Source organism: Biomphalaria glabrata, chromosome 15, assembly GCF_947242115.1.
Source record: "Biomphalaria glabrata chromosome 15, xgBioGlab47.1, whole genome shotgun sequence".
NCBI classification, from domain to species: Eukaryota; Metazoa; Mollusca; class Gastropoda; family Planorbidae; genus Biomphalaria; species Biomphalaria glabrata.
The window spans coordinates 1,850,400-1,878,047 of NC_074725.1; the positions used below are offsets into that span (position 1 = coordinate 1,850,400).

Genomic DNA, 27,648 nt, shown 5'->3' on the forward strand with positions numbered 1-27,648 from the left:
GTCATATTGTTGTTGTATTTCTACGTTGTTTTGTTTTTGTTTTTTTTTTAGCATACGGAAAACAAACTAACAATCCCTAAATAATGTGTTATAAATATCGCAAAAAAATAAATAAATTACTGAATTGTTTCTCCTTTATTATATAACGTGCGGAAGTATTTAATATGTAACTTTAAAAAATATATATATCTGCATCACACTTGTGTTTATTACGTTAACAGTTATGAGCAGTTGATGGCAATTTAAGCAAATCACTTCAGACCAATAAAACAACCATATTTTAGAAATATATTTTTTTGAAACATTTCCCATGGTTCTAGTATAAAACAAAATAATCACATGACATATTGTACAGCTACAAGTTAGATTAACTTAGTGAATTGAATGTAAACCTCAAGTCTGATTTCTCATTTGAGATTCGTCAGAGTTGAAAATGCACACAAAACAAGTGATATAACATTTTCTTTTTTTAAATACACAATTCCTCATTTGTGAAGTGAATCGCCGTTTTGAACGAGAAAATACTTCAACTAAATGAATGATAGATTTAAAAAAAAACACATTTTTACCATGCCCTTATTTCTTTACCCTCTCGAGAAAAATCCTAGTAACACCAATGTATAAATCTACTCAGAGTGTATAAAATTCTACTTTGATGATATATAATAGATCCAGACTGGGTAACATTAAAGGACAAAATACATAAGGGCGAGAGTAGTTAGAGATATGACAAAGAGACAAACAGAACACTTTAAAACAAGGCTGAACTAATTAGGTAAGATTTAAATACATATATTACGTAAAAAGATTGCTATCAATGCAAAAATAATACAACTTTGCAGCTCATGGTTTGTGACTTTGTACATAATGGTTGAAATGAAGATTTATTCTGATGGGCTTTGGATCAATGAGAAGACCTTGCCTTGACGAATGGTGTTCAGTACACTTAGTCCATTTCGAGACTAATCTATGCATAAGCTTACCAAGTAACGAGGGTGTCACGTGGAAAGCACAACGACCGGCCGCCTTGTCGTTTCAGGGCTAAGGTCATTCAGATCTGCTTCAAACCACTATTTCTTTTACAATTTTTTAAAATGCATAATTGTAATGACGTTTATATATGTATAATGTTGAAAGCACAACTGCCGGGAATATTAAAGAAAAGACTTTTCTATGAAGTCCTATAATCTGCAAGTGACTCGTCTTTGGCTTCCGAAACAGCTGGCCAGTTTAGCTTCAACAGCGAATCAGCGACCTTCTAAACGACAGCCGAGGATTGACCACAACTCCATGCTTACTGGTCATACCAAAGATAACAAAAAAAAAAGTTTTCATCCGTTGTTTCACTTTGGTATGTTTCTGCCGTTTCTGGTCAGAAAACCAAGGAGCTTGCACAACTCTCGTCTGAATCTCGGAGCTGTAAGACAGTACAGAAAGAAGTGGATAGAGTTATTGGAGTATTGTAGACAGTTGACCACTGCCCAGGCCAAGGACAGCCTGGCGTGTTTGCGATCGTCGATCACCTTTGACCAGTACGTGTAGCCGATGATAAAGATGACGATGGGAGCGTTCAATGCCCAGAAGGTGATGGTCACCGCTAGAAGAGTTTTACTAACACTGGACGTTGTCCTGCGAGACGACTGTTGACCTTCCGATCTGAGAGATCGACTCTTGCGTGAAATCTGGGAAGTCGCTGAATTTTCACTAAAGTTCCCAGAAAGCTTTGCCCTCTGAAGTCTGCTTAATTCTGATAACTCATATTCGTTTCCCTCAGTTCTGGTTAAAGGGATATATGCGGATTCTATGCTAAGTCTTTGTGAATGTCGATTGTTGACTTCTTCAATAGATGCTCGAATTTTGTCACCAATAATTTCTTTTTTGAATGTTCCGTCGCCAGTAGCTTCTCCTTTGAATGGTCTGTCGTCAATAGTTTCGGCTTGGAATGATCCGTCGCCAATAGTTTCTTCTTTGAATGGTCTGTCGACAATAGTTTCTTCTTTGAGTGGTCTGTCGCCAATAGTTTCTTCTTTGAATGGTCTGTCGACAATAGTTTCTTCTTTGAGTGGTCTGTCGCCAATAGTTTCTGCTTTGGATGGTCTGTCCCTAAAGATTTTAGTCTCTTCCCAGTTATCCAACTTGAGCTCAGGAATCTCAGAGTCTCCCCCGTGCGTATATAAACAGACATCATTGAGATGGCCAGTTTTCATCGGGTGCACTTTATTACATATATTCTTACGGATATGAGAAATACATAAGGGATTCTTTTTTGTGGCTCCGTCGTCTGCTGATGGAAACACGTCAACGCCGTCTGCTGCAAAAGTAAAGCGCGTGCTTACGCTTGAAGGTGATACAGCAAACTGTGAGACTTCTTTGCATGTGGTGTCTGAGCAGAAGTTTTCTGGCGGGAAAGTTAACGGGGCTAGAGTCTGGATGCTTTGCTTTCGGTTGAAATTATTTTTACCACCCAATTCGCTAGTACTTTTCAAGGACACCAGAGATGTTGAAGAGTCGTGGCATCTAGTCAAGTGCATCTCGCTTTGAATAGTAGACTCATTTCCTGTTAATTGGTTTACATCTGTTGGCAGCAAAGTTTGGACTGCAGCAGACGAGATGGCTTTGTAGACAGCGAGATTTCGCTCTGGGAATAACTCTATTTGATCTTCTGCGTCTTCATTCAAAGGAGTGGGGTCGATGACGTAAACCGGAGCTAAATGACCTGACCCAGCGTTGCTATACTTAAAAGATGTTTTTAATAAGCTGGTGTCCGAAACCGAGCTTGACCTGTGAAACAAACGCGTCTCTTCACTTCGCTTGTCGCTCGTTGACAACAAGCTGCCCCGATTGGCTCCGAAACCCACGCCGACGTCGCTGCGTTCTCCCGGAGTTTTTCGGGCGTTTTCGCCAATCCGAAGTTTAGCCAAGGGAGACGATTTGAATGTGTTCGTCAACTTCCGCCTGAAAAATAGCCGCCTCTTGTGTGAGGCCATGACCCGCTCGGACTGAAAGAGTTGTCTGATGATGATGACGTCACAGGTCAGCATGAAGAGGAAGGGGAAGAGGCAATAGAAGCACAGATCTATCCATGGCCATACTCTCTCAATAAACCTGGAGGAGAAAAAAAAATAGAACATAAAAAAGGTTACTTGTAAAAAATAACAACAAGGCTTATACGAAGTGAAATTGTATCAATCAGTTTGGACCTGTCATGTAACTAAATTTGTAATAGATCCATCCATCCATCCATCCATCCATCCATCCATCCATCCATCCATCCATCCCAGTGGTGCTACAGCCTACAACCCATGGACACATCCCTCCATTCAGATCTCCCCTGGGCCTTTCATCTCCGCACCCTAGCCCCAAGCTGTTGTAGATCTGCCTCCACATCACGAATCCTTCGCATTCGGGGTCTGCCTTTGGGTCGCCTGTCTTTTGGTTTTTGCCTGTATACAGTTTTCGCTCCTCTGTTATTTGACAAGACTAACAATAATTTATCTGTGCGATTCAGAATATTTTTAGCATTTTTTTTTTGTATAGCACTATTTCATGCTTTTAGCTCTCTTAATACGCTATGATCTAATCACTTATCTGGACCAGTTGGGAAATTGTGTGTGTGGGGGGGGGGGGGGAGAAAGGGATATCTTGGTGGATTTTACGGTAATTGGTTTTAAAAAGCATTACAAAAACAAAAGGTGAACGACCTCGGGCCGACGTGTTAGCCACTCTGCTAGTCAGATACTTGTAACTGGAGAAGATTCTAAAATTATATATTGTTTGTTTCCATTTAGAGTGGCGACCAATAGAGAAGACTAATTCAGCTTATACCACCACTTCAGTCAAGTAATATTTCTTTCCCTTGTTGATGTACCAAACAAAATAATTAATTACCAATAGTTAATTAACTAATTTGTTTATTTTTTATTCTTGTGTTGTTTTATACAGACATACTTTCTCTATACTTGCAGCATTGAGACAGGTAGAGTCATATGGCAGTAATTTTGTTTCTAATTTATGGTTTCTGATTTATTTTTTTTAAACAATCTCTTTATTTATTTTGTCTTTCTGAGTATATTAGAGAAAAGATAAGATAAAAGATAAGATAATTTTTATTAATCCAATCCAATGGAAATTCAGTTTCACTACAATTGACAACCTCGGCGTAACTACTTTACAAAAACAATATGGATGAAAAATTCGAACAACATTCACTCACGAAACACATACACACTCACAACCAGCGCTTTATAAATTTGACTTCTATGTACTTCTCGATGACGACAGATGATCTTGTAACACTCTTGACTGATAGTGGGATGAAGGAGTTTTTAAATCTTTCTGTTTTAGTCCTAATGGAAAGGAGACGACCACTTTGTTCATATTTGATGTTATAGTTATGTAATGGGTGCAGGTTATCTTTTTTTATGAGGTTGTGCTTTTGTGTTTCTAAGATATGGTTAGTTGTTTTATCTATTTGTATAACATGTACGTTTTGACCCTTTAGCCCGTGAGTTTCTGCGTTTACATCTAGTTAAACGTGAGCACTCATCTGTTATTTCAACGCCACATGTAAACAAAAGAAAAACAATGGGTATGGGCTGGAAACTAGGCCATAACAATGGACTGATCGACCGAACAAGGGGCACACTACTCTCACCTCACCGTCAGCTCCGAGCTGGTGTCCGCGTAGCATTTCTTTCCCCCGTTGCTATAGATATGCCCGACGCTGTCGCCATCCAGCTGATAGGTCCACAGGAAGTGGAGGTTGAGTAAGGTGACAGCGCAGGCCACCGCCGCCACACTGATCCGTGCGTTGCGTATGGTACACCAGGTCTTGGCCCGGTGAGGCCAGGTGATGAACAGGCATCGATCCACGGAGACTGTCACCAGGATCCAAGCTGGATTTAAAGAAAACAAAAAAAGAACAAAACAGAAATTCGTCTCATACACAAGACATCTTTTTTGAAAATATATTTTTTTAATAAACTACACGATGTACACCAAGAATTAAACAGAAAAAATATTTATTTAGGCAAAGTAAAGTTTACATGGTAGTATCATGCATTCAGACATCGAATCACATATATAAAAGAAAAATTACGTAAATAAAGTGCAGAAACATATTGTAATTATTACCCGTTGTGAGCCCACATCGCCCTACTCTTGATAATAGGGAACGGGATCAAATCCCGATTTAGTCCAGTTTTTTAAGTCACCTGAGCTACAATTGCCGAGCGTCTAAGGAAGTAAGGGAACCTCCCAGATTCTCCCCTAAAGCCTCCCATCCCCATAAGTCTCAAAAACTCACATCGGAGATTAGACCAGAGCGCGCTGATAAAAAATGCAGCATGAATTATCGTGTCGAACAAATGTAATTCAACCCCCCAAAAAATTTAAGTAGGCCATTACATGAAGATAAAAAAAAAAGACTTTCAACAGGCTTTAAATACAAAGTTGCTTGTATCACACATGCGAGCTGGCTGCATAGTCTCATGCTCCAGACACAATATGACCGATATAACAGTCATGAAGCCAGCAGCATACTAACGGGAAGTTGGGGAGCGAACGCATGCATTCTAGCGCCTCGGAAGGGGGCGCCACTAGTAATAGCATGAGAAACACGAACACTATTGGGAGAAAAGGGGGGGGGGAGGAGCTCCAAACAGGGCACCACCTCGGCACCCCACTGCATGGACCACTGACCTAACTATAACCAAGTGACTTTTTTTTTTTAAAGTTCATTAGAGAGAGAGAAAAAGTTTTCTGTTTAGAATGTCCCAAATACCAAATGACTTAATGACCCACCTGACAGGTCCAACGACATGTATACTATGAAAGTGTGCAGCTTACACGATGCCTCAGAAGTGAGCCGGATGTAGATGTTCTGCGCATGCTCCAGCCACAATCTAATCAACATTAAAAAAAAAGCAAAACATTTTCAAGAGGCTTTAAGGACGCAAGCATTAAATAAAGCTGCTTCTATGTAACGAGCGTAGAAGACCACGTAGAGATCCTTTTGGACACAAACAACGTTGGCATAGATTACAGAGATACGATTAAATACTGAATATTGAGAACCAGTACATGGAAGTGAGTTAACAGTTGATTTTTTTTTTTTAATAATAAAAGGAAACCTCAGAATTTGCGCTATTCAATGTTAGCTTTATCATCATAGGAATCCTTGGGCCTTAGGCCTCTTTTCTTTGCCTCTTTTTTGGGCTTTATGTGCCTCTTTTATGGGCCATCTTGCCTCTTTTGTGGGCTTTTTTTTTATATATATATAGGTTTTTATTTATAAGTTCTCATAATTCACAAGTATTAAATCATAAACAATTGAAAAGTGATTAACCTAAAAATATAATAATAGTAATATTATTTAATATCAAAGACAAGCTACCTAACCATTGAAACTGAAACCACTAGAGACAGAAAAATGATACAAGTATCCTCTACCCCAGAACAATCAACATAATGTCAAATATCCCTGACAACCCATTTCTGGAATACTTCCAGAGTATTGTACAGGTATATACTGCTGAATTGCCGTTTTCTAATGTTCTTCACTGGCGTTTAAAGCATATAGATATTTGTAATAGATATAGTTTTCGCAAGATGCATATGCTACAGTTTAAAAGCTCTTTTAAAGATGACATTTCGATACGTCTTCAAGCATGCGATTTTAGAGTCTAACATTTTGCTAATCCTGCTAGAACTGTTACAGCTTTTGAAAGTAGGTTATAGTTATTTATAGTTATTTTTTTTCTACGAGCAATAAAGGGGACAAATTCAATTTATACCACTTACCAGTCAAGGAAAATTTCTTTCCCTTGTTCGACGTACAAAGCAAAATAATTAATTACCAATAGTTAATTAAATAATTGTTGTTTTTTTTTAATTATTTTCCTCTAATAGTGTACAATTTCAGCTTGATCCGAGATTGGGCGTGGGGGAAATTTTTATCGCTCCCACAGGCTAAGGATGTTCCACTGTAATTTTTTTTAAAAATTGAGCGCTACTTGTAAAAGTTTGAGAGCCACTGGCTTTAAGAACAGTAAACGGGTAGAATGGCTCAGAAAGGAGAAGCAGACGCCAGTAACTTGTTAAGCTCGGAAACGTTTATTGTTGGGAGTAGGACTACTTATACACACTTGGTCTCTAGCCCCCCTCCCCTCCCACCCTCGAGTGACAATGTTAGGAAAAGAAGCGAGTTGCTCATCATTCATTCATGTAACACTTCCGGCAAGCGACACTGTCATGTGTCAGCTGACGTGCCAGGTCAAGATTACATCTTCCATAACTGCCAATTATCGTATGAGTTGGTGGGCGAGAGGTCTGCAGGTGGGGAGGCGCTAACTGGGCGCTCGGCGGTGGTGGGGGGAGGGGGAGTATGAAGCATAGTATGGTGGAGTATTTCATAAAGAAATTTCACGTATTCGTCATTTCTCGTCATGTTTTATGTATGTGCTCTATCCACACGACACTCGACTTTCCTATCTCCCCCAACCACAGCGGTAACGACTCTTTGCTATTCCCCCCCCCCCTTTTTTTGAAGCTAACTTGGTTCAAACGAATAACATTGGACGGACGGATGCAACAGACCATCAACACTGGCGCACGCTGCTGACAGTTAGGGCATCTTTTATTTACTACTAGTCTATCCAGTTTCCCGCCTTTTTTTGAGTGATTTAATACAGCCAGCGGCTAGGTACAATCCTTCTTCACTCCCGTCTCGTCGAGATCGAACCATTTTATTTCAAACAGACTGGCCGCGCAGACGTTAAGAAGTTTGAGACAAGGTGCTCAATTATTCATGACGTCATCAATGCCATGAACTGTTCGCCCGATAAAACAAAACGGGGTGTGGGAAGAGTGAAAAGACGGGAAAAAAATTGGAAGAACGAATTGCAGAAGTTAAAGTGAACAGAAGTAGAAGTAATGATAAAATAAAAGTTAGGCAGACTTGGAAGTAAGGCAGACGTGGAAGTTAGGCAGGCGTAGAAGTTAGGCAAGCGTGGAATGGAGACAGACATTGAAGTCAGGCTGACTGGAAGTTAGGCAGGCGTAGAAGTCAGGCAGACATGGAATGGAGACAGACGTAGAAGTCAGGCAGACGTGGAATGGAGACAGACGTAGAAGTCAGGCAGACGTGGAATGGAGACAGACGTAGAAGTCAGGCAGACGTGGAATGGAGACAGACGTAGAACTCAGGCCTGAATCAGCCAGGAAAACAACAAAGTTTAATTCTCTAATTAACACACTGTTATGGTGTGTGTGTGTGTGTGTGTGTTTCTATGGTGACGGTGGGAAGAGGTTAGCGATTGGTTGTGAATGATGCAACATAGGTGGCATTGTCGTCACTTGGGGAGACGACTCTAGAACGCGAGACTAAACGGTTGAGTTATTGCAGTGAGTTTGATTTTGTTTTTTAAAAAAACTACTTAAATCCACTACAGTTATTTGTTTTCATATTGACTTGATTTTTTGTCTATATTATAAATAAAGTTCTATTTAGTTTTGTCCACGAAAGAAAGTTATTCATGTAATTTGAAGTTTTATTAGATCTAGTTTAGATATGTTACGCCTAAAACGCAGTGGCGTAGCAAGGTACCCGTGGGCCCGGGTTCAAGAACCTTTTGGTGGGCCCCCCTCCAGCCAATAAGACAAATTTAGTGTGTGACAAAAATGAGTAATCTACTTGCAAAGACATTCCAATGTAAAGATCGTAACTTAAAAAAAAAAAAAGTTATTCGAATGGATGGTTTTGAGGTCATACGATGAGAATGTATGGGCATTGGCATCGTATTGGTTTCAAAATCAACCACCGCAAGAAAACAAAGAAACAAACTTCGAATGGATGGTTTTGAGGTCATACGATGAGAATGTATGGGCATTGGCATCGTATTGGTTTCAAAATCAACCACCGCAAGAAAACAAAGAAAAACTTCGAATGGATGGTTTTGAGGTCATACGATGAGAATGTATGGGCATTGGCATCGTATTGGTTTCAAAATCAACCACCGCTGGAATCCGCTATCGAAATAATTTAAATAGGCACTCACTGAACCTCCAAGAAAACATTTAACATTTATATTTCATTTAGTATGGGGATCCAACCTAGGACTTGTGTGACAGGCTCGAGCTAAATGGGAGATGGCATAAACACGGCTTGGTGTTGGACCGAATTGATGTTGGAAATCAAGTGCCAGTGCTTCTTGTGACTAAATTAAAGACAGTATTTAAGCGCACATTCTTAAAAGCACGGGATAAAACGATATTATTAATTAATATCTATTCGTTTTAAGACACATTAGGAAGTAATATGTAAGCATGTAGTTTAAATATTGGACTATTAGTGTTAGGTTAAATTTTAATTTAGGGGGTGGCCAGAGACTGTAGATGTATATGACGTAACCACTGCCTGCTACACAAGTAAATATCACACCAGTACTGCGAGAACTATAGGACGTAACCACTACCTGCTACACAAGTAAATATCACACCAGTACTGCGAGAACTATAGGACGTAACCACTGCCTGCTACACAAGTAAATATCACACCAGTACTGCGAGTACTATAGGACGTAACCACTACCTGCTACACAAGTAAATATCACACCAGTACTGCTAGGACTATAGGACGTAACCACTGCCTGCTACACAAGTAAATATCACACCAGTACTGCGAGAACTATAGGACGTAACCACTGCCTGCTACACAAGTAAATATCACACCAGTACTGCGAGAACTATAGGACGTAACCACTGCCTGCTACACAAGTAAATATCACACTAGTACTTCGGGTTCAAGAACATCTTGATGGGCTCCTCTCCAGCCAATAAGACAAATTTAGAGTGTGACAAAAAATGAGTAATCTAAATGTAAAGACATTCCAATATAAAGATCAAACCTTTTTCTTAAAAAAGTAATTATGTCATAACGCTTGATTCAGTTAGGACTGCATATAAGTAGGCTAATAGTGTCTTAAAAGTCAATGTTTTTACAGCCTCTTAACAGAGTTAAACTACTTAAAAGTGTTTCAAATGAACAAACAAATGTCCTACCTAAGTTCTAATGTGGGCTCCTACTGGCCTCGAGGCATGGGCCCAAGCGTAATGAGCTCCTTCGCGCCATGGTTGCTACGCCACAGCTGTGGGCCCCTATTGCCTGTGGGCCCGGGTTCATGGAACCCCTTCGCGCCATGGATGCTACGCCACTGCTACAACGGTTTAGTAGTCTACCAACAGCGTAGTACCACAAGTCAACGACCGATAACAACACACACACACACGGCTAGACTGACACATAGATACACGCAGCGTGTAGTTATAGTCTCTCTTGAAGCAACGTCGTTAATTTATAAGGTAAATCTATTGTGTTTTGGTAGTATGGAACTCCATTGGTGTCATATTATACATATTTCGTTGTATAAAGAGTCTAGAAAATAGATGTGAGTTCAATGTACAGATTCTGTTTAAGATGTTTGCAAGAACGTTTATCTCCCCTCCTCGACATCTCCCTGGAAGATACAATTATAACCAGATAAAAAGAGATCGTTGAACCACGTGACACTATTTTTGAAACCCCCTCAAGAACGTTTGACCTACATACAGGGTCGGTCTTAGGCCACTGCAGCCTATGCGGTCGCAGAGGGCCCCGCGCTTTCATAGGCTTCGCGCTACTTCTAGATGTAATTATTAAATTGCAAAATATATACGAAAAATTCCTGGAAATCTCCGGGATTTATTAAAATCTCCTGAAAACTACTACAAATCTCCTAAAAAATATACAAACTTGTCATTTGTGGGTGTCATTCATTACATAAAACGCCAATCCTACGCGACAAAAGAAAAAAGAGGCATTGTCAGCTTTCATGTAATAAAGTGTAATAATCGGGCGAATTTTCCCCATAATCGAAAATTACAATACTTTATTTACTTTTATAGTCACTGGCATATAAATATGCCATAGGTTTGCAAAGTTCGTAAAGTAACGTTAATTTGATCGTAATTTTGTACTTAGTAAAGAATGAATAAAATCTTAATCTTCACTTATTATCCTTATTCCCACCCAAACTAGGCCCCGCGCAATCAGTTTCGCATAGGGCCCTGCAATTGTTAGGACCGGCCCTGCCTACATAGTACTGCATCATTGACAGAAATACATTATTACTTGTGTTATTTTATTTTTTACTTTCGTGTAACACACCTGGCCAGTCCTGTGTAGAGACACATCAGGTCAGAAACAGCCAAACTGGCCAGATAGAACATTGTAGTCTTGGTCCTCATTGACTTCTGGCACAGGACCAGCAGAGACAGGATGCTGCCCACAGTGCCTGCAACAAAACAATGATACATTGTTCACTTCATTTTAAGTTTATTTTGAACTAAAAGCGTTTTTCTTTTTTTACAAGCACACCTGAGGACCATTATAACGCGAAGAGTATTGACATCTTGGTCTTTTGACATCATTTTTAAAAATTTTGTTTTTTAACACCTTTGTCTTTTGACATCATTTTTTAAAATTTGTTTTTTTTTACATCTTTGTCTTTTGACATCCTAGCTGTTTGATTTTTGTCATTTGTTTTTGCTCACATCTTTATGACATGACAAACGACACATCATCATCTGTACTGGACTAGTACTGGTTAGTTACCCCATTCCCCCCCCCCCTGTTCAAGATAAATATGTTCTCATCCTTTAAATTTAAATCATTAAAAAAAATTATATTTAGAAAGAATTATAGCGGTCAAGCTATGGCACTATCACCATGGAAAGCGAGCTAGTTATTCTTTTCTCAACGATATAACTCAATTTCTAAGAAAATCGTTACAGCCGTTTCCACCCAGGTTTTGCCCACCCATTAGGAAAGTGCGACTTGAATAGAGGTATGGTTAGAATAGTTCTCAAAGTACTCACCGATGAGCACAATCAGAGGTGAACCGTAAATCCACAGGGCCCGACTGGCGACGTCCTCGGGCAGAAGTTCCTGGATGTGTTCCGCGCCCTCGGCCATGTCATGTTCCTGGGTTGTGTTGTGGTAGTAATCCTCTAGGTCCTGGTCCACCAAGTCAATAGAGAACAGAGGCCCATCGTCTGGAAGGCTGGCGTCATCAGCACGTGACATTCTACTTCCGGATCTATTTTTAGCCCTTGATTTTGTTTGCATACGTAAATGTCTTACTGCGAAGACGCGACACACTGGAATGGAATGTGTGTGTTGTGTGTGTGGTGCGTGTGTGTGTGTTGTGCGTCGTACTCTGAACACAGGATCAGTTCGTGGTGTATTGTTTAATTAAAATTCTTCTACGCCATGAAGTCACATGATTTAGTCACGTGCTCTTGTTCATCAATCCAATAATAAAAAAAAAAGAATCTCAGAGTGTTTGAATTAGAACCGGGAAGTTTATAGTCTGATATAAAGAAGAAATATTAATTAAAAATTATTTCTATACTATTCCTAGCCAACCTGTATTGCTTGGATGGCTGCCTGGTCGTGCGGTTTCTGCGCTTGACTGTCGTTCGGATTTATCGATGGTCTCGGGTTCAAACCCTGCCCGCTCCCATCCCCCGTCTTCCTGCGGGAGGTTTGGACTAGGAAGTAAACTATCTTCAACTCTGAAGGCACATCCGAGACATGTAAAGCATTTTACAAACAAATATTTTACATTCAAGATTTTCACTATCAATTAAAAACAATGAAGGGTAGTTTTGTTTAATTTCTGTCTGTCTGTCTGTCTGGTAAAAAGTGTGTAAACGTTATTTCTCCCACACCTATTCTCGGGTCAAATTGAAACTTTGCACAATTATTCATTGCCATAGACAAGACATGAATCAATAAAACAATTAGCCGATTAGTCAATTAACTACTGTTAGTTAATTATTTAGTTTGATACCGACAAATAACAATTCCTTCAGTCGCTTCTGTATTCACAGATTATCTTTAACTCTTTCTCTCTTAACCGACGATACAGACGTTGATTCCATCAGAATGTGGTAAATAATTACGGAGAGAAAGAGTTAAAGAGGCTTCAGTCATTGCCAGTGAAAGATCTTTGTGGAAACAGCCGGCAGCATAACGCGTAGAACGCCGTAGTAGGATCTAAGTAAGAAACTCACATGTATGGCTAATGTATGTTGGGTTTGTTCCCCTTACATAATTGTCCACATTATTTCTCCCACACCCATTCTCGAATCAAGTTGCAATTTTAAACAATTATTTATTGCACCTGACAAATCTTGAACCAATTAAAAAATTAGTCAATTAGTTATCGTCAATTAATTATTTTGTTTGATATCGAATAACGAAAATTTGGATTTAGATTTTTAGATTTTATGGCACATCGAATAATGGAAATAACTTTTACATTATTGAGAGATGTAGATGTTCTTTCCCTGAAATAAGCGTTGTTTTTTATTATATTTTGTTTGTTCAATTTCTAAGATGCGGTAAACATTACTTAAGCAATGAAACACATTAAGATGAAAATAAGCTAAAACACGTCAACGACTGACTCTCTATCGCAGCGGTTCTCAACCTTTTAGGCTTGGCGACCCCTTTTTACAACCCCCCACTCTGCCGCGACCCCCCCCCCCCCCCCTCCGCTTACACACACAGAAATAGAAAAATGGACAAAAACAATTAATTTTTGCGATAGTCTTAGGCGACCCCTGGCAAATCGTCAATCGACCCCCAAAGGGATCGCGATCCACAGGCTGAGAACCCCTGCTCTATCGGAACATCAACATGATAGACATTACTTTGTGCTACATTACTTTGTGCTACATTACTTTGTGCTACATTACTTTGTGCTACAATGAAAAGAGAATTAGAACTTTAATTTTAAATTGCTGAAAAACTGAAAGAAAAAATTATCATATACCCTTTAAAACATAAAGCTTATTAACACTTCCTGTATTCTGTACACCAGGATACACCAAATAGGAATTAGCTATTTATAGATATCCGCCATAAGCCCAAATCTATGATATTATTAAGCACTTTAGCTTTAACGGATATGATCTAATTAATTTGTCGAAGTCCAAACACATACCTAGATTTAGATCTGATCCTACCAGTCTAAGTAACTCTTTTAAGCCACATTGTATTACAAATTTTAAAAAAGTTTCGCGACGTTTATTTTACTTAAAAACTGCAATCACCATTTTGAAGTTGGTCAATCCCTAGCACTGGTCCGTATATATGTATGTCCATATCCACCAATGACAGAAGTTTAGGATTAAGTTCAAAACCAAAAAGGTTCTCTCCCTTATCAAGAACCGAGCACTTTAATTATAAACACAGACGAATTTAAAGTCGTGACGCTGCGTCATTTGCTAATCGCTCACGCCGTCTCTTCAGCAAGGGCTGTCACTCTCACCCTCCTGGGCTGGTTATCGTTCTTGACCACAATAAAATAAAATGATAGTTAACAGAAGAAAAAAAAAGTATCCGTCTCCTAAGCTCCGAATTGAGTGTTTCTCGAAAAATAACCTGAGGCCAGTTAACTCTTTCTCTCCGTAATTATTTACCATATTCTGGTGGAATCAACGTTGGGATCGTCGGTTAGGAGAGAAAGAGTTAAACATATTTCTTTTTATTAAATACGTCACGTGGTGTATGTGTCAATGTTGTTGAATTTGTTATATCAACAATAAACAACTTGTATACATTTCGAGTAACAACGCTAAGCTTCTAATAGTTCTAAAAGTAGCCAAAAAGGAGCAACCCGTAGACCGAGACCATTAGTTATAGAATGCCTCAACACTGACCTGCAACGTCACAACCTGTGGTCAGTTTAGACAGGTCTGTACGGCATGGCAACGAGTTTGTTGGTCAAAACTGCCCACACTTTGTGACGTTGCAGTTTAGGGTTCAGGCATTCTATAACGATTGGTCTCGCCTGGGCCATATCAGAACCGTGACAGGGCGCCCTCAGTACATAATAAAACAAAGGCCCTCTATGACAACAATGGGCTAATACCTAGGTCCAGCGGCGCTGGTGTTACTTGGGGCGGTCTCAATTCAAGTAGCGACGCTCCTGCATAGATGGTGGAAAAATAGGCTAATACCTAGATCCAGCAGCGCTGGTGTTGCATGGGGCGGTCTCAATCCACGTAGCGACGCTCCTGCATAGATGGTGGAAATGCTTCTCAGCCTCGAAGTGAAGCCCCGAGTAGAAACAGCTGTTAGAGGAGGCGAATAGGCCAATAGGGGGAAAAAACAGAATCTCCGCTGTGTTGCCTAAGGTCTGGGTCCATTGCACTGCCGGGGATGGAAGACAGCCCAAACAACTCGGTAACTGTTCACACACCGTTCCTCAAGGAGCCTTTTTCTGCCAGAAACCCGAACGGCTGATGTGATGCAGAGAAGGAATATGGGGTGGTGGTGTTTCCCTGGTGTGCTCGGCATTTCGGCCTCGCCTCTTAAGCGACCGTCTTGGAATATGAGCCATTTTGGTAATTAAGGGCGGAATAAATGACATCTGTTTGGATCCGTCCCAAACTGAAAGTTTGTTCAGACAGACCGATGGAGAGAAACTTACATGAGTCTAGCGTTCCAAAAGTCTTAACTCTTTGAAGTGATTGGACCAGATTGGGCAATCATGAAGATTTCTCAATGGTTGTCTGGAACTTTGGTACACAAACTCTATAAACTATCGTCTTATTTTAAAATGAGACTAGAGTATTTTAACCTATGACCTTTATGTTTTAAATAAATTATAATACAGAGTTACAGAAGTCAAACTTTAAGACTGGAGGACTTTGTGTTACAGCGTATGCACGGAGTATTCGATTATATCAAGTATGTCGATACACGATCTTAAAATATCGACTTAAGAATGCTTCCATATTTTTATGGCCCACTGTTAGTTTGGCCCTTGAGATACCGAGTGTGACTTGTTTATGATTAGTATCGATCCCGCCCTTCCACGCTATGCTACACTCCAGTGGTGTCCAAACCTTTTTCAACGTGTGGGCCAATTCAACTTCCGATACTCGTGTCATCGCCGCAATTTAATCATGGAGTTAAACGGAAACGATAATTGATGCTTCATTACTCAATGTGGGCAGAGGTTTTGAATTGGACCTGTTAGCAACACGGTTCGGGTTTAGCCCGCGGGCCGTAGTTTGAGCACCGCTGCGACCCATTATGGTGACTACATCGACTCCGCAGATGTTAGCAATCACATAAAATGAACTAATTGCCTGTGCGAAGGCCCGGACATAGGAATGTTGAGGCACTGTGCACATTGGCAATATGGGTTCCCATTATTACGTTTGCATAGTGAAGTGATACATACTATGGTTTCTTTTGCTTCGGAAGCGAAGACATTGCCAGTTATAACAAGGCGATATAAGCTAAAGCTTGGTCCCTAGATGGTCGCCAAGTCACTTCCCCCATTATTTATTAAAACAGCCCTCTGCTATTTGTCCGTAAGAGTACGTGGCACCGTTTTAAACTAGTAAAATATAAACAAAAAATCCTTTGAAAAAAAAAGAAAGCTTATCTAAAAGGGAAGAACTCCCGTCCTTAAAACTATATCTACCAATAATGTATAAGTTATTCCCCTTATTCGATATCAAACTAAATAACAGCACTAGGGAGGAAAGAGTATTTGTACAGATTTGTCCTAGCATTTAATAAAAAAAAAAAAAAGTGACTTAGTGTTCACACATCCAGCAACAAAGCCCAATGTTCAAATACCCTTATTGCTTGAATTTTAGCCCCTCCCCTTTCCCTTAAGAATATTTAAATTCTCTCGTCGTCTGCGTTAGTTCTTTTTTTCCTTTTCAAAATTAGGCTCACTAACCGTAGGCGTCTATTTCTCCTTCCTCCTGCCTTCTTATAGGTGCCAATTCTCAGAGAGTCGCCACTGTTGATGCGGGACCTCCGTGACCTATGTCGAAGGTGCCGGTTGATGTCATAAAAATATAATTACTTTTAAATGAGAAATACTCATAAAACGTTTTGTTTTTTATATTTGTATTCTATAAACAAGTAAAATTTTTTTTTTTTTTTTTTTTTTTTTTTTTTTTTTTAAAATCTTAAGGGAAGAACTCCACACTTACAGCAGCAATTCTCTCAACTGTAAGATTTATTTTCATTTTTCCTTTTATCAAAGTAATTAATTAATTACCACTATATAATTAAATATTTAGTTTATTTTTTTTAATTGATTCAGGAACAATGAATAAATGTGCAAAGTTTCAAAATGTGTAACTAAACACACAGAGTGACTTGATATAAGCTTTGTAATCAGTGCTGAGTGGAGGCTGGGGTTGGGATCTGCTGCGTGCAGATGGGGTTGGGATCTGCTGCGTGCAGGCTGGGGTTGGGATCTGCTGCGTGCAGGCTGGGGTTGGGATCTGCTGCGGTTGGAATCTGCTGCGTGGAGGCTGGGGTTGGGATCTGCTGCGTGGAGGCTTGGGTTGGGATCTGCTGCGTGGAGGCTTGGGTTGGGATCTGCTGCGTGGAGGCTGGGGTTGGGATCTGCTGAGTGGAGGCTTGGGTTGGGATCTGCTGCGTGGAGGCTTGGGTTGGGATCTGCTGAGTGGAGGCTTGGGTTGGGATCTGCTGCGTGGAGGCTTGGGTTGGGATCTGCTGCGTGGAGGCTTGGGTTGGGATCTGCTGCGTGGAGGCTTGGGTTGGGATCTGCTGCGTGGAGGCTTGGGTTGGGATCTGCTGCGTGGAGGCTTGGGTTGGGATCTGCTGAGTGGAGGCTTGGGTTGGGATCTGCTGCGTGGACGACATCGTCCTTGCCTTTCTCTCGTTTTCATCGACTGAAGGAGGCCAATAACAACAATATTGTAACGCATCTCACTATCCAGGCTCTCTGCAAACTGCACCTTGCACCACCAACTTCAAGAACTTGACAACTCAGGGCTCCAAAGTAACGTAAGTTTAATGTCCAATAATTTACAGCCAATACTGAACAATTGGCAACACGTACACATATCTCTCTGTTAATAGCCGTACCGCCGTATCAACTCTTGCACTGGCCTCTCCGTCTCGTTCCGGGCTTGCACTGGGTTCAACAGTTCAGGACTGACTTCACACACTGGGCTCGTTGTGTCGGACTCGATCACAGACCAAGATCAAGACGCCGTTCGTCTCAACTGTACTTGATAGTACTCCACACTAAACCGTCGTAATGCTCCGTACAGAACCACACCGCTGAACCACACTGAACTGTGCTGTAGTCGACTGGGCTCTGAACCGTCTTGACTGCGACACCTCCGATCTTTATATAGGGTCCCTGCTGGCCTTCTAGAACCGGTCGGAACATCGCTTGACGTTTCTAGTTTCGTCACATGACTACATCCCTCTTGACGCCCCTGAGCTATGTTCACGACGCCGATCCTTGCCGAGCCGTCACTTGACACCCGTCTCGGTTGACCGTCGTAACTCGTCACGGTTGACCGCTCGTCTAGCGCTGACCTGGGGCAATTTGCGTCGGCTGACTACACACACACCACTACCCCCATCTGTGCCACCACCAGGTTTATAACAATATGTTCAGTAAATAGAGATACATTTTTATTTCACCAATAGTTTCATAAAGTGTATCTTATAGAAGACTATTTGTCTAATTTATTTTTCGAACAAAATAAAAAAAACAATTCAAAGAAAAAAATAAAAATAAATAAATAAAAGCATAGATCTAAATGAGGAAAATTTCTGATATATCTAAAATGTAAGAATCAGCTCATCCATTAGTTATAAATTGTATAAATATTTATAGCGGAGAAGTTATAAACTCCTGAGTTTCATTAACTCAATGAAGACTAGCAAATATATAATCTCATTAACCCATTGACAGCTGGCGAAAATGCATTATTTAAAAGCTTTTAGTTTCAGAAACAAAACACTACGAATATAATTAAGTTCTTAAATGCAATTTAAGTTTTCGTAATAGAGATGTTACAGTCTGCAAAGCAGTTGACCTCAGGTTCATCTGTTGCCAGGGCCTACAAGGATTTCATATGGCCAGTACAACGACCAAGAGCATTACCCATTTCCTCTCATTTATCCGAAACTGACCAGAACTTTCTAAAAATTCAGATTTTTTTTGAATCAACGAAGTGGAAATAGTTCAAATAATTTCAAATAAACAAACCATAGCATTGTGGGTGTTGTCTTCGAGTCTATCAGGAGCCAAAGGGCTTTGTATCACAATTCTCTGGATGGCTGCCTGGTCGTGCGGTTTGCGCGCTGGACTGTCGTTCGGATTTATCGACGGTCGAGGGTTCAAACCCTGCCCGCTACCATCCCCCGTCGTCCTGCGGGAGGTTTGGACTAGGAAGTAAATTATCTTCAACTCTGAAGGAACATCCGAAACATGTAAAACAAAACAAAAACAGTTGACTAGAGGCTTTTACTTAGATGTTTCAGATATTGTAATCTCAAAACAAGACCTATTGTGACCTACAATGCAGTCTGGACAATAATTGCATATTAGGACCGGATTTGACCATCACGAAATGCAAAACATATATATTCTAAAATTAGAATATCATGACCTAAATAACACATCGTTGCTTACGTTTGAATCTTGTTCCCTACACTGTGACCTTTGGTTTTAATCTTATCGACATTGAATATCATGATTTACATTGAATCTCATGTCCTACATCGAATCTCATTACCGACACCGAATCTCATGTCCTACATCGAATCTCATTACATACATTGAATCTCATGTCCTACATCGAATCTCATTACATACATTGAATCTCATGTCCTACATCGAATCTCATTACCTACACTGAATCTCATGTCCTACATCGAATCTCATTACCTACACTGAATCTTATGTCCTACATCGAATCTCATTACATACACTGAATCTCATGTCCTACATCGAATCTCATTACATACATTGAATCTCATGTCCAACATCGAATCTCATTACATACATTGAATCTCATGTCCTACATCGAATCTCATTACTTACACTGAATCTCATGTCCTACATCGAATCTCATTACGTACATTGAATCTCATGTCCTACATCGAATCTCATTACATACATTGAATCTCATGTCCTACATCGAATCTCATTACCTACACTGAATCTCATACATTGAACATACATTAAATCTCGTGACCTACACTGAATCTCGTGACCTAAGTTGAATCTCGTGACCTTCTATTAGTCTCGCGGCATACACTGCCTCTCATGCAAACTTAAATCACTTTGGATCTTAAATCGTCTGCCACAGTCCGAACATTCGTAGCGCACAGGAAACAAACGTTTTCGTATATCGGACGACGTCGCATTTGTCCTAATTACCATATTAGCCACCTCGTTACTGCCCCCCATTCCATTGGCGTCTCTTGCTTTAACATTTGACGGATGATCCGATGACGCTGAATCTAACATAGACCAGACGAGAACGCTGTCTTGTTTGGTGGCTAAATTTTGGCCGGTTTCCGATGGAAAATTTTTCGGTCGAAACGAGTCTGATGAAAAATATGAGCGCAAAGAAGTGTTGCCAGAAACCATACATTGTTCACCAGTGTGAGAATCTTTGCATTTCGTTTTGTTGACGTCAGCTTTTTCTACGAACGGCCTCTCTCGATTTGAAGTGAGAGAGTTAGAGATATTGGTTGAGTTTGTAAGACCCTTCTCAGCGAATTCTAATTTCTTTTTTGAGATAAACTTAAGTGTTCCATTAGTGTCTGTGGACGGTCTTCTGATTTCATTTGTAATACTCTTTTTAAATGAACACTCTCTTTTTAATCTGGTATCGCTAGGATCTTTTTTAGTGTGAACTTTTTGATGTCGCTCCAGATTGCTTTTGTGACTAGTGGCGTAGCCACAAAGGGCGCAGAAGAAGTCCTTCTGTCCACTGTGAACCGTCAGGTGGCGCCTCAGTAGCGCTTTCCTGCAGAAGTTTCTGGAGCAGACCTGGCACCTGTAGCCGCCCCTGTGGAACACGGAGTTGTGGTCACGCAACAAGGCCTTGCTCTGGAACACCACGCCGCAGCACTCCAGGGTCTTGGAGCTCTCCTGGTGCATCGTGACCACGTGTCGCTTCAGGTTGTTCTTCCGGTCAGTCGTGTACCTGCATTGCGGGCAGCTGAACGACTTCCGGTCGTCGCCAGGGGATACCAGTGACTGATACATGTGTGCTGAGCCCGAACGTGATTCAACGTTCTCGTCTGCTGATTGATTGGATAAATCATTAGCGAGTGTCGTCAAAGACCTTTGACCTTCTGTTATTAACAGACTGGCTAGTCCTGACATTTTCATTTTTTTGGTATCAATCGCATCAACCCGAGACGATGAAGATGAGACAAGATTGTCTGAAGTGTCCGCCATCTTATTTTCGTTGACATTGGCATCAGCACACACATTTTCATTGCTATTTTTAACTTTGTTAACATTCTGTTTTTTAAATTTAGAGAGTGAGGACACGAATTTCCTTCTTGATTTCTTAAACAAGAGAGTGTTGGACTGAGCTTTTGCGAAGGTTTTATTGTTATGTTTTAGCTTGACATCGTCGACGCCACGTCCTGTCGTGTTCTGCCTTAGCAGCGAGGAAATCTCTTCTGCGTTTGGTTCAGGTGTGGAGGCTAGACTTCTTTCTGTTTGGCCTTTTTTAGATGCCTCGTTAGATGACTGTGAAGCAGCCTCGCTAGAAGCTCTAGGCTGCAGGTTACCGTAGCAGATTGGGATTCCGTGAGAGTCCAAACAAAGCGCTCTGTCTTGAAGGAGCTCTTGGCGGAAGTGCAAAAGATCTTTGAGCTTCTGATTCATCTCGGACGAAGAAGTGTGGCTCGGATATGAGAAATGGGATGGCTGAAGGGACATGAATTCTCTTAAGTAGTTGGTGTTTGGACCACTAATTTCCTGGGGGATAAAAGGAAACTGGTGCGCTCTGTTGGGCTGGCCTTCAATGTCTTCTAGCCCCACAGGTCTGGCTCCGTAGTTTGGCTCCAAGGCTCTACACTGACCGACGAGGCTCAGAGATAAAGGAAGGCCAGCATAGATGTTGGTCAATCGAATGGCCACCGGCTTAAAGACTGTGCCGGCTAACCCGTTGGCCTCCTCGTAGACAGAGAGGGGGCGTGGCCAATACGAATGCAGTAGAGGGTCATGGTGAACGCCATGGGCGGAGACTGGCATTGAAAGAAACAGATGGTCCTGGTTGACGTTTTCTGGCCTAGTGCCGCCTCTGATGCAATAAGGCGGCGTCAACAAACCGTAATGTGTCCACGGTTTCATTCTGTGTGTAAAAAAGAGAAATGTATTGATAAAATCTAGCCAATTCAAAGGCATAACAAACATTATAGATACATCCGTTTAGTCAAAAATGGTTCAAAAGTGTTTTTATTTTTAATTTTTTTTTTTAAATGGTTGTTCGGTGGGGATAAACTAACAAGCAAAATATTTTTAAAAAAATTATCTGAGCCCTAGAGGAAGGACTGCACAATAACAGCAATATATCTCAATACTGTAAGATTTATTTCCTATTTTCAATATCAAACAAATTTAATATTATCCTTCTGATGAATGGATTTTTTAAAAAAATTAACAATACTGTAACAAAGATTAGTTCAAAACACAACGTTGCTTTACTTGTTTTTTTTTTTTTTTTTTTTTTTTTTTGGGGGGGGGGGGGGCATCGCTTGGAGTTGCCCCACTGGGCTTCATATACCCAAGCTACGCCACTGCGGTAGTGTCTTTATCAGTCAACACTCATCTGATTAAGAGGGCGTGTAATCGCTTGGTCTCCGAACCGAAGAGTCTGGGGTTTGAATCCACATAAAGAGCCGTTGTTTTGGATTTCATGACTATAAGACTCCATTGAGTCCAACCAACTGTCCGTTCGCTGGGGTCAAGTCCAGGCGGTTAGTGGTTGTGCTGACCACGTAACACACTCGTTAACCGTCGCTGGTAGAAACAGATGAGCCTTACATGAGCGGTTCTCAACCTTTTATGCTCGGCGACTCCTTTTTACAATCTCCCACTCTGCCGCGACCCCCCCCCCCCCAGCAAACACACACAGCAATAGAAGAATAGACAAAAAACAATCCATTTTTTCGATGGTCTTTGGCGACCCCTGGCAAATCGTCAATCGACCCCCCCCAAGGGGGTGCGCGAGCCACAGGTTGAGAACCCCTGCCTTACATCATCTACCACTTGGATTGCAAAGTCTGAAAGGGGAATTTTTGTGACCTTATGTGACAAAATGTTGGTCTGCCCATTCAACCATTTCGCGACCATTTCTTTCTCCCTATTGACTTACTTGAAATAATCTCTCTCTCTCTCTCTCTATATATATATATATATATATAGAGAGAGAGAGAGAGAATTATCTTTTATGGCCCAACCATGCTGTACACCACGATAAAGTCATGGAAAGATAACTCCTTTTATTTTCTGCAAGTCGGACTAGAGTTACCCCAAGCAACTTTCGAGGCGACAGAGAGCACGGCTCAGGAAAAAAGAAAAAAAAGGGGGGGGGGGGGAGAACAAGTAATTTTTCTCTTTATACATTCTATATATTTGACTACATTTATGTGTGTATTTTTTTTTACACCCGTCAATATCTGGTGTCATTAAAATAGTTGCATGTTTTTTCTGCAGTTTTGTTTTGATGTTGCCCCTTCGTTTCCTAGCCATGGCCACCGCTTCACATGTATTTCGTGGAGTCAACAGGTCTTTCAATGTAGTCGAAATTCCTGCATCAGTTACATATTTCTGGAAAAATGTCATCGACGAAACTGTTGCTCTTGCACTTCTCAAGATGGCTGTAAGCTTTGTTTGTGAACATTGGGATACCTATGGCGACGCCTTGTCCGTTGTTCTTACTCATAGAAGCACAGTCATACACTCTGCTCGACAATACGCTGTTTACATGATAACTTCCGGTAAATAGCGGCGTATGCTACGCCGCGGGTCGACTAGTATTCTTCTAATTCTTTTCTTATAACTCTACAAAAACTCCTTTAAAAAATGTGAGTATGAGTGTGTCTCTCTAGCGGTGCATTGCCGACGGCCTTGTTAACTCGTAAGTCATTGGTTTTCTATGACAGATTCAGGTAACACATTTAACGCTCTATTGGTTTGTACGAATTTGCATAATATCCCTTAAGCTTTGCGTCTTTCTGAGTTTAAATCCGTTTTTATTTTTTCAAACGGACTTCTGTTAACACACAATTTTTTTTCCAGGCTCTAATGATGTGTATGAATCTAATCTATCATACAGAATAAGAAATTTTATTGGAAATTTTCACGCCAAAATGAATCCAAAGAAATCTGTTTTTTATTTGCACTTTATTTAAAGATTCCTCTTACATTTTATTTATTTACTAAAATTCAGTTAGAAATGAAAGAAGCATTTAAAAAGTTTTTTTTAAAATTAATTCCTTCTTCATGAAGCTGATGGCGGTCTATAATTTTTCATTCTATTAATTTCTTGTAATTCTTGGATATTGCGAGGGGTCTTTCCAGTGAGCGCTCCCCTGTCAAGTTCTCCTATTGCAGTTCAGCGAATTTCTACATAAGACTGTGTGCAAAATGTCCTTCACTGATTTATGTATATCTAGTTAATGTATCATATGTATCATGTGTTTTAAAAGATTATCTATTCAAAAGATCATATGTTGTTAATGATCATAATCATCATATGGTTTAAAAGACGATATAGGTTTAAAAGATCAAATTAAAAAAAAAAAAAGACAATATGGCTAGAAATTAAAGATCTAAAATACAATATGAGCAAAAATCATATGGTTTGAAAGATTTTATGTTCAAATATCATATAATTTAAAAGATTATACGTGTCAAAGAGTGTATCTTTTTAACAGATTAAAATATCTAAAAGATCATCTAATCTAAAAGATCATATGGTATAAAAGATCATTTGTTTTTAAAGAACTTTTGTTTTAAAATATCCCATGTGTTAAAACATGACGTGTACAAAGATCATATGCTTTTTACTTGACGGAACACTTCGCTCATTCCGAATATTTAGCGGAACACTTTGCTTACAAATTTATTATCCAGTAGTTCTTGGGAACAGCTATTCAGGCCACGCGGAACACTTTGGTTCCGCGGAACACAGTTTGGAAAACACAGGTTTAAAAGATCATTTGTTTATTCACAAGGACAAAAAAACTGGCAAAATTAAACAAGAAATCTTGTCATAAGGCCCACAACTTATAGAGGCAGTTAGTATGTATTTACTGTAATACATAGAGAACCTACACCTATTGCAAATGCTAAATGTACTAGGGTTATTTCTTTAAAAAATATTTTTTTTAATACAGAATGGGGCGTAAAGATCTCCCCCATTAAGAGTGGGCGCCGTAGTGGCAGTAAAGAGGCAGGATACGATCCACTCGGTTGGCTAGGGCCGCTAGGCTCTACCATTTTTAATTATTATATCAATAGTTCTTTCTTTTTCACGGCACGTAATGACTTAGGCCATTGCAGATTTTGAGCTTTGTTGAAGCATATAATGAAAACAACCTATACGTAATAGCGACACATTGCACTCAGTCGAAATGTCTCGGTACTAGACCAGAATTTTGTCTTCTTTAATCCATTAAAACAACTGTTTTTATGTACTTTTTAGAAATATCAATATTTTTCTGTTCTAGATAGTTTGGTTATTTTTGGTAAATTCATTCAGAAATGGGGAGATCCATTTGCCCCACCACGTAGATTAGGAAAACAAAATTAGCATAATTGATATTAATCTTCCTATCAACCATGAATAAATGTCTACACCATAATTATAACAAACATTTGGTAATATAGTCAGTAGGCTATGGAATACATTGACATTCTACCCACAAACAAATATACCTATGTAAACTATGATAGTTATTTTTTATTATCATCCTAATAAATTTTAATAAATCAATTACATGAAACTAATCTATCACTGGTAAGAATCAATAACACCAAAAAGAATCAGCGACATTAAAATAAAAAGTTAATTACATTACCTGATATCTGCGAATTCCTTGAATGCTGATTTCTGATATGAATCGACTGTTCCGATAATATTGTCATTAAATCAGCATATTAAATAAAATTTTCCGGTGATATATGATATACCCTTTTAATTAGTTACATAAATATCTTGTCAAAAATTAGAATTCAATCATTCCATGTGATGGCCACAAAGATGTAACTATAGTTGTATTTAAACTGTCAAATGTAATATGCAAATTTACACATTATACTTATTTTCAATGTTAAGTAAACCCAGTTTAAACTATGATGTATGTCATATAGTGTTGTATCACCACTGTATTTATTTCCTTGAATAGCAATTGATACTTTAGAATTGGTAATTTAATTTTGTTTAAAGTTAATTTATTTTAAAGTGATAATTATAAAAAGTAATGATAAGTTTCCAGAGCGATGTCAGACAAGTTATGGAACTTTGATTTACGTATATTTCAGATCATTTATGACTGGTATTTTTTAAGGTGGCAGGGGCGGGGCTTGGCCGGATGAGAACTGAATCTTGTTAAGTTATCGATCTTTGCAGTGGGGTGATGGAGTGTGAACAGAGGGGCCATCTTTGTTTTTTCAGAGAGGGAGACACTCAAGCGATCACGCCCTCGTGTTGAGCGTTAGCCATTGATCAGGAAACGATGTGGCGTCACGGGTGAGTGACTGTGAGCAGACGTCCGAATGTCGGGAGAAAAATAAAAAGACAAACCAGGAGCGTGACAAACTGGCATGTTGTGTACTGGTTTAGTTCAAGCGGAGTCACTGGTCCAACATTCGTCAATTACCGGAACGATTGCAGATGAAGAAATCGTTTACATTATAAACTCATGACCCATTTTCAGTCTTAGAATAATTCAAAAATAAAAATTGGAAGAAATTTTACGAAACAAGTTCAGGTAAACTCAAATATAAAGCGTCAAGAATGGGGGCAATGAAATATTTGATGACATTGCCATGTTGTATTTTCCCCGTAAGTCAGTAGGAGCTGGTTAACACTTACATGTTGTCGTGTCGTCTGCTGACGAGGCCGTGAATGATAGGTCAAGCTTTCCTCACTCCCTTCCACCTGGTAATGTACCCCGTAAGATTGATGATTTCATGATGGCTGCTTGGTCATGTGACTTTGAAAATGTATCGTCAAAAGTAAGCCACAAAACTATTTTTAAGAATCGGTCAATTTTTTTTAGTTCGATTACAGTTTACATTCGAATATTTTGAATTTAGATAACTACTTAGTGCTAGGCATACAAGTATAATCGAAGACTACATTTATCCGATACCTAAACGTATCGCATTAAAAATTGTTCGATACGTACCGTATAAAATATGGTTAAAGTGTACAACCAGTTTAGGAAACAAAATGTACACAATAAAACAGAGACGGTCTAAAGACTTGATTGGACTTTGGGTTTGAAATACAATTTGGCATGAGCTTCGACATTGACATTAAGTTTGACATTCATCCTCAACAAATTCCATTGGAGTGAAGGCTTGAGAGGTTCAAATCCTCTCTAGCAAAAGCCCTGAACAGAAACCGTGTTGCTTTGCGTAGTGCATACACATCACCGTACAAAACAAGAATTTGTGGTTTCTCAGACCTGTCGAGGTGGAGGTCAGCAAACCTGGGGGAGGTCAGCAAGTCTGGGGCAGTCAAAAAGAATATGAGACA

The 27,648-nt window shown here is 39.8% G+C and overlaps 3 protein-coding genes across 4 annotated transcripts; all 3 read right to left on the reverse strand.

Annotated features, from left to right (window-relative positions):
- Nucleotides 1-274: 274 nt before the first annotated feature.
- LOC106058056 (uncharacterized) lies at nucleotides 275-12,306 on the reverse strand. Of its 2 annotated transcripts, XM_056011914.1 has the most exons (5): nucleotides 11,914-12,306; nucleotides 11,204-11,330; nucleotides 5,803-5,903; nucleotides 4,655-4,895; nucleotides 275-3,105 (listed from the first exon to the last, which is right to left on the reverse strand). In XM_056011914.1, the coding sequence occupies exons 1-5, from the start codon at nucleotides 12,161-12,163 to the stop codon at nucleotides 1,344-1,346; spliced, it is 2,481 nt and encodes an 826-aa protein (XP_055867889.1). In that variant the 5' UTR covers nucleotides 12,164-12,306; the 3' UTR covers nucleotides 275-1,343. The 2 variants fall into 2 exon arrangements, with proteins under 2 accessions (XP_055867889.1, XP_055867891.1); XM_056011916.1 differs by lacking the exons at nucleotides 11,204-11,330; nucleotides 11,914-12,306 and adding an exon at nucleotides 10,060-10,293.
- Nucleotides 12,307-17,254: 4,948 nt separating this feature from the next.
- On the reverse strand, nucleotides 17,255-17,749 carry LOC129923159 (uncharacterized). Its single transcript, XM_056013020.1, has one exon. It carries the CDS (start codon nucleotides 17,747-17,749, stop codon nucleotides 17,255-17,257), a length of 495 nt encoding a protein of 164 aa, XP_055868995.1.
- Nucleotides 17,750-17,927: 178 nt separating this feature from the next.
- Nucleotides 17,928-26,362, reverse strand: LOC129923044 (zinc finger protein 418-like). The gene is made up of 2 exons (XM_056011766.1): nucleotides 25,964-26,362; nucleotides 17,928-22,230 (listed from the first exon to the last, which is right to left on the reverse strand). The coding sequence occupies exon 2, from the start codon at nucleotides 22,227-22,229 to the stop codon at nucleotides 20,151-20,153; it is 2,079 nt and encodes a 692-aa protein (XP_055867741.1). The 5' UTR covers nucleotide 22,230; nucleotides 25,964-26,362; the 3' UTR covers nucleotides 17,928-20,150.
- Nucleotides 26,363-27,648: the final 1,286 nt, after the last annotated feature.

Bases quoted from the DNA above. Each gene is read 5' to 3' on its own strand.
- LOC106058056 (XM_056011914.1), bottom strand. From the start codon at position 12,163: ATGCAAACAAAATCAAGGGCTAAAAATAGATCCGGAAGTAGAATGTCA. The intron at 5,904-11,203 runs GTGTGTTACACG...AATGTTGATTAG, and splicing joins CTCTACACAGGACTGGCCAG to ATTGTGGCTGGAGCATGCGC. The intron at 4,896-5,802 runs GTGGGTCATTAA...CTTTAAATCCAG, and splicing joins CATGTCGTTGGACCTGTCAG to CTTGGATCCTGGTGACAGTC.
- LOC129923159 (XM_056013020.1), bottom strand. From the start codon at position 17,749: ATGTCGTCCACGCAGCAGATCCCAACCCAAGCCTCCACTCAGCAGATC.
- LOC129923044 (XM_056011766.1), bottom strand. From the start codon at position 22,229: ATGAAACCGTGGACACATTACGGTTTGTTGACGCCGCCTTATTGCATC.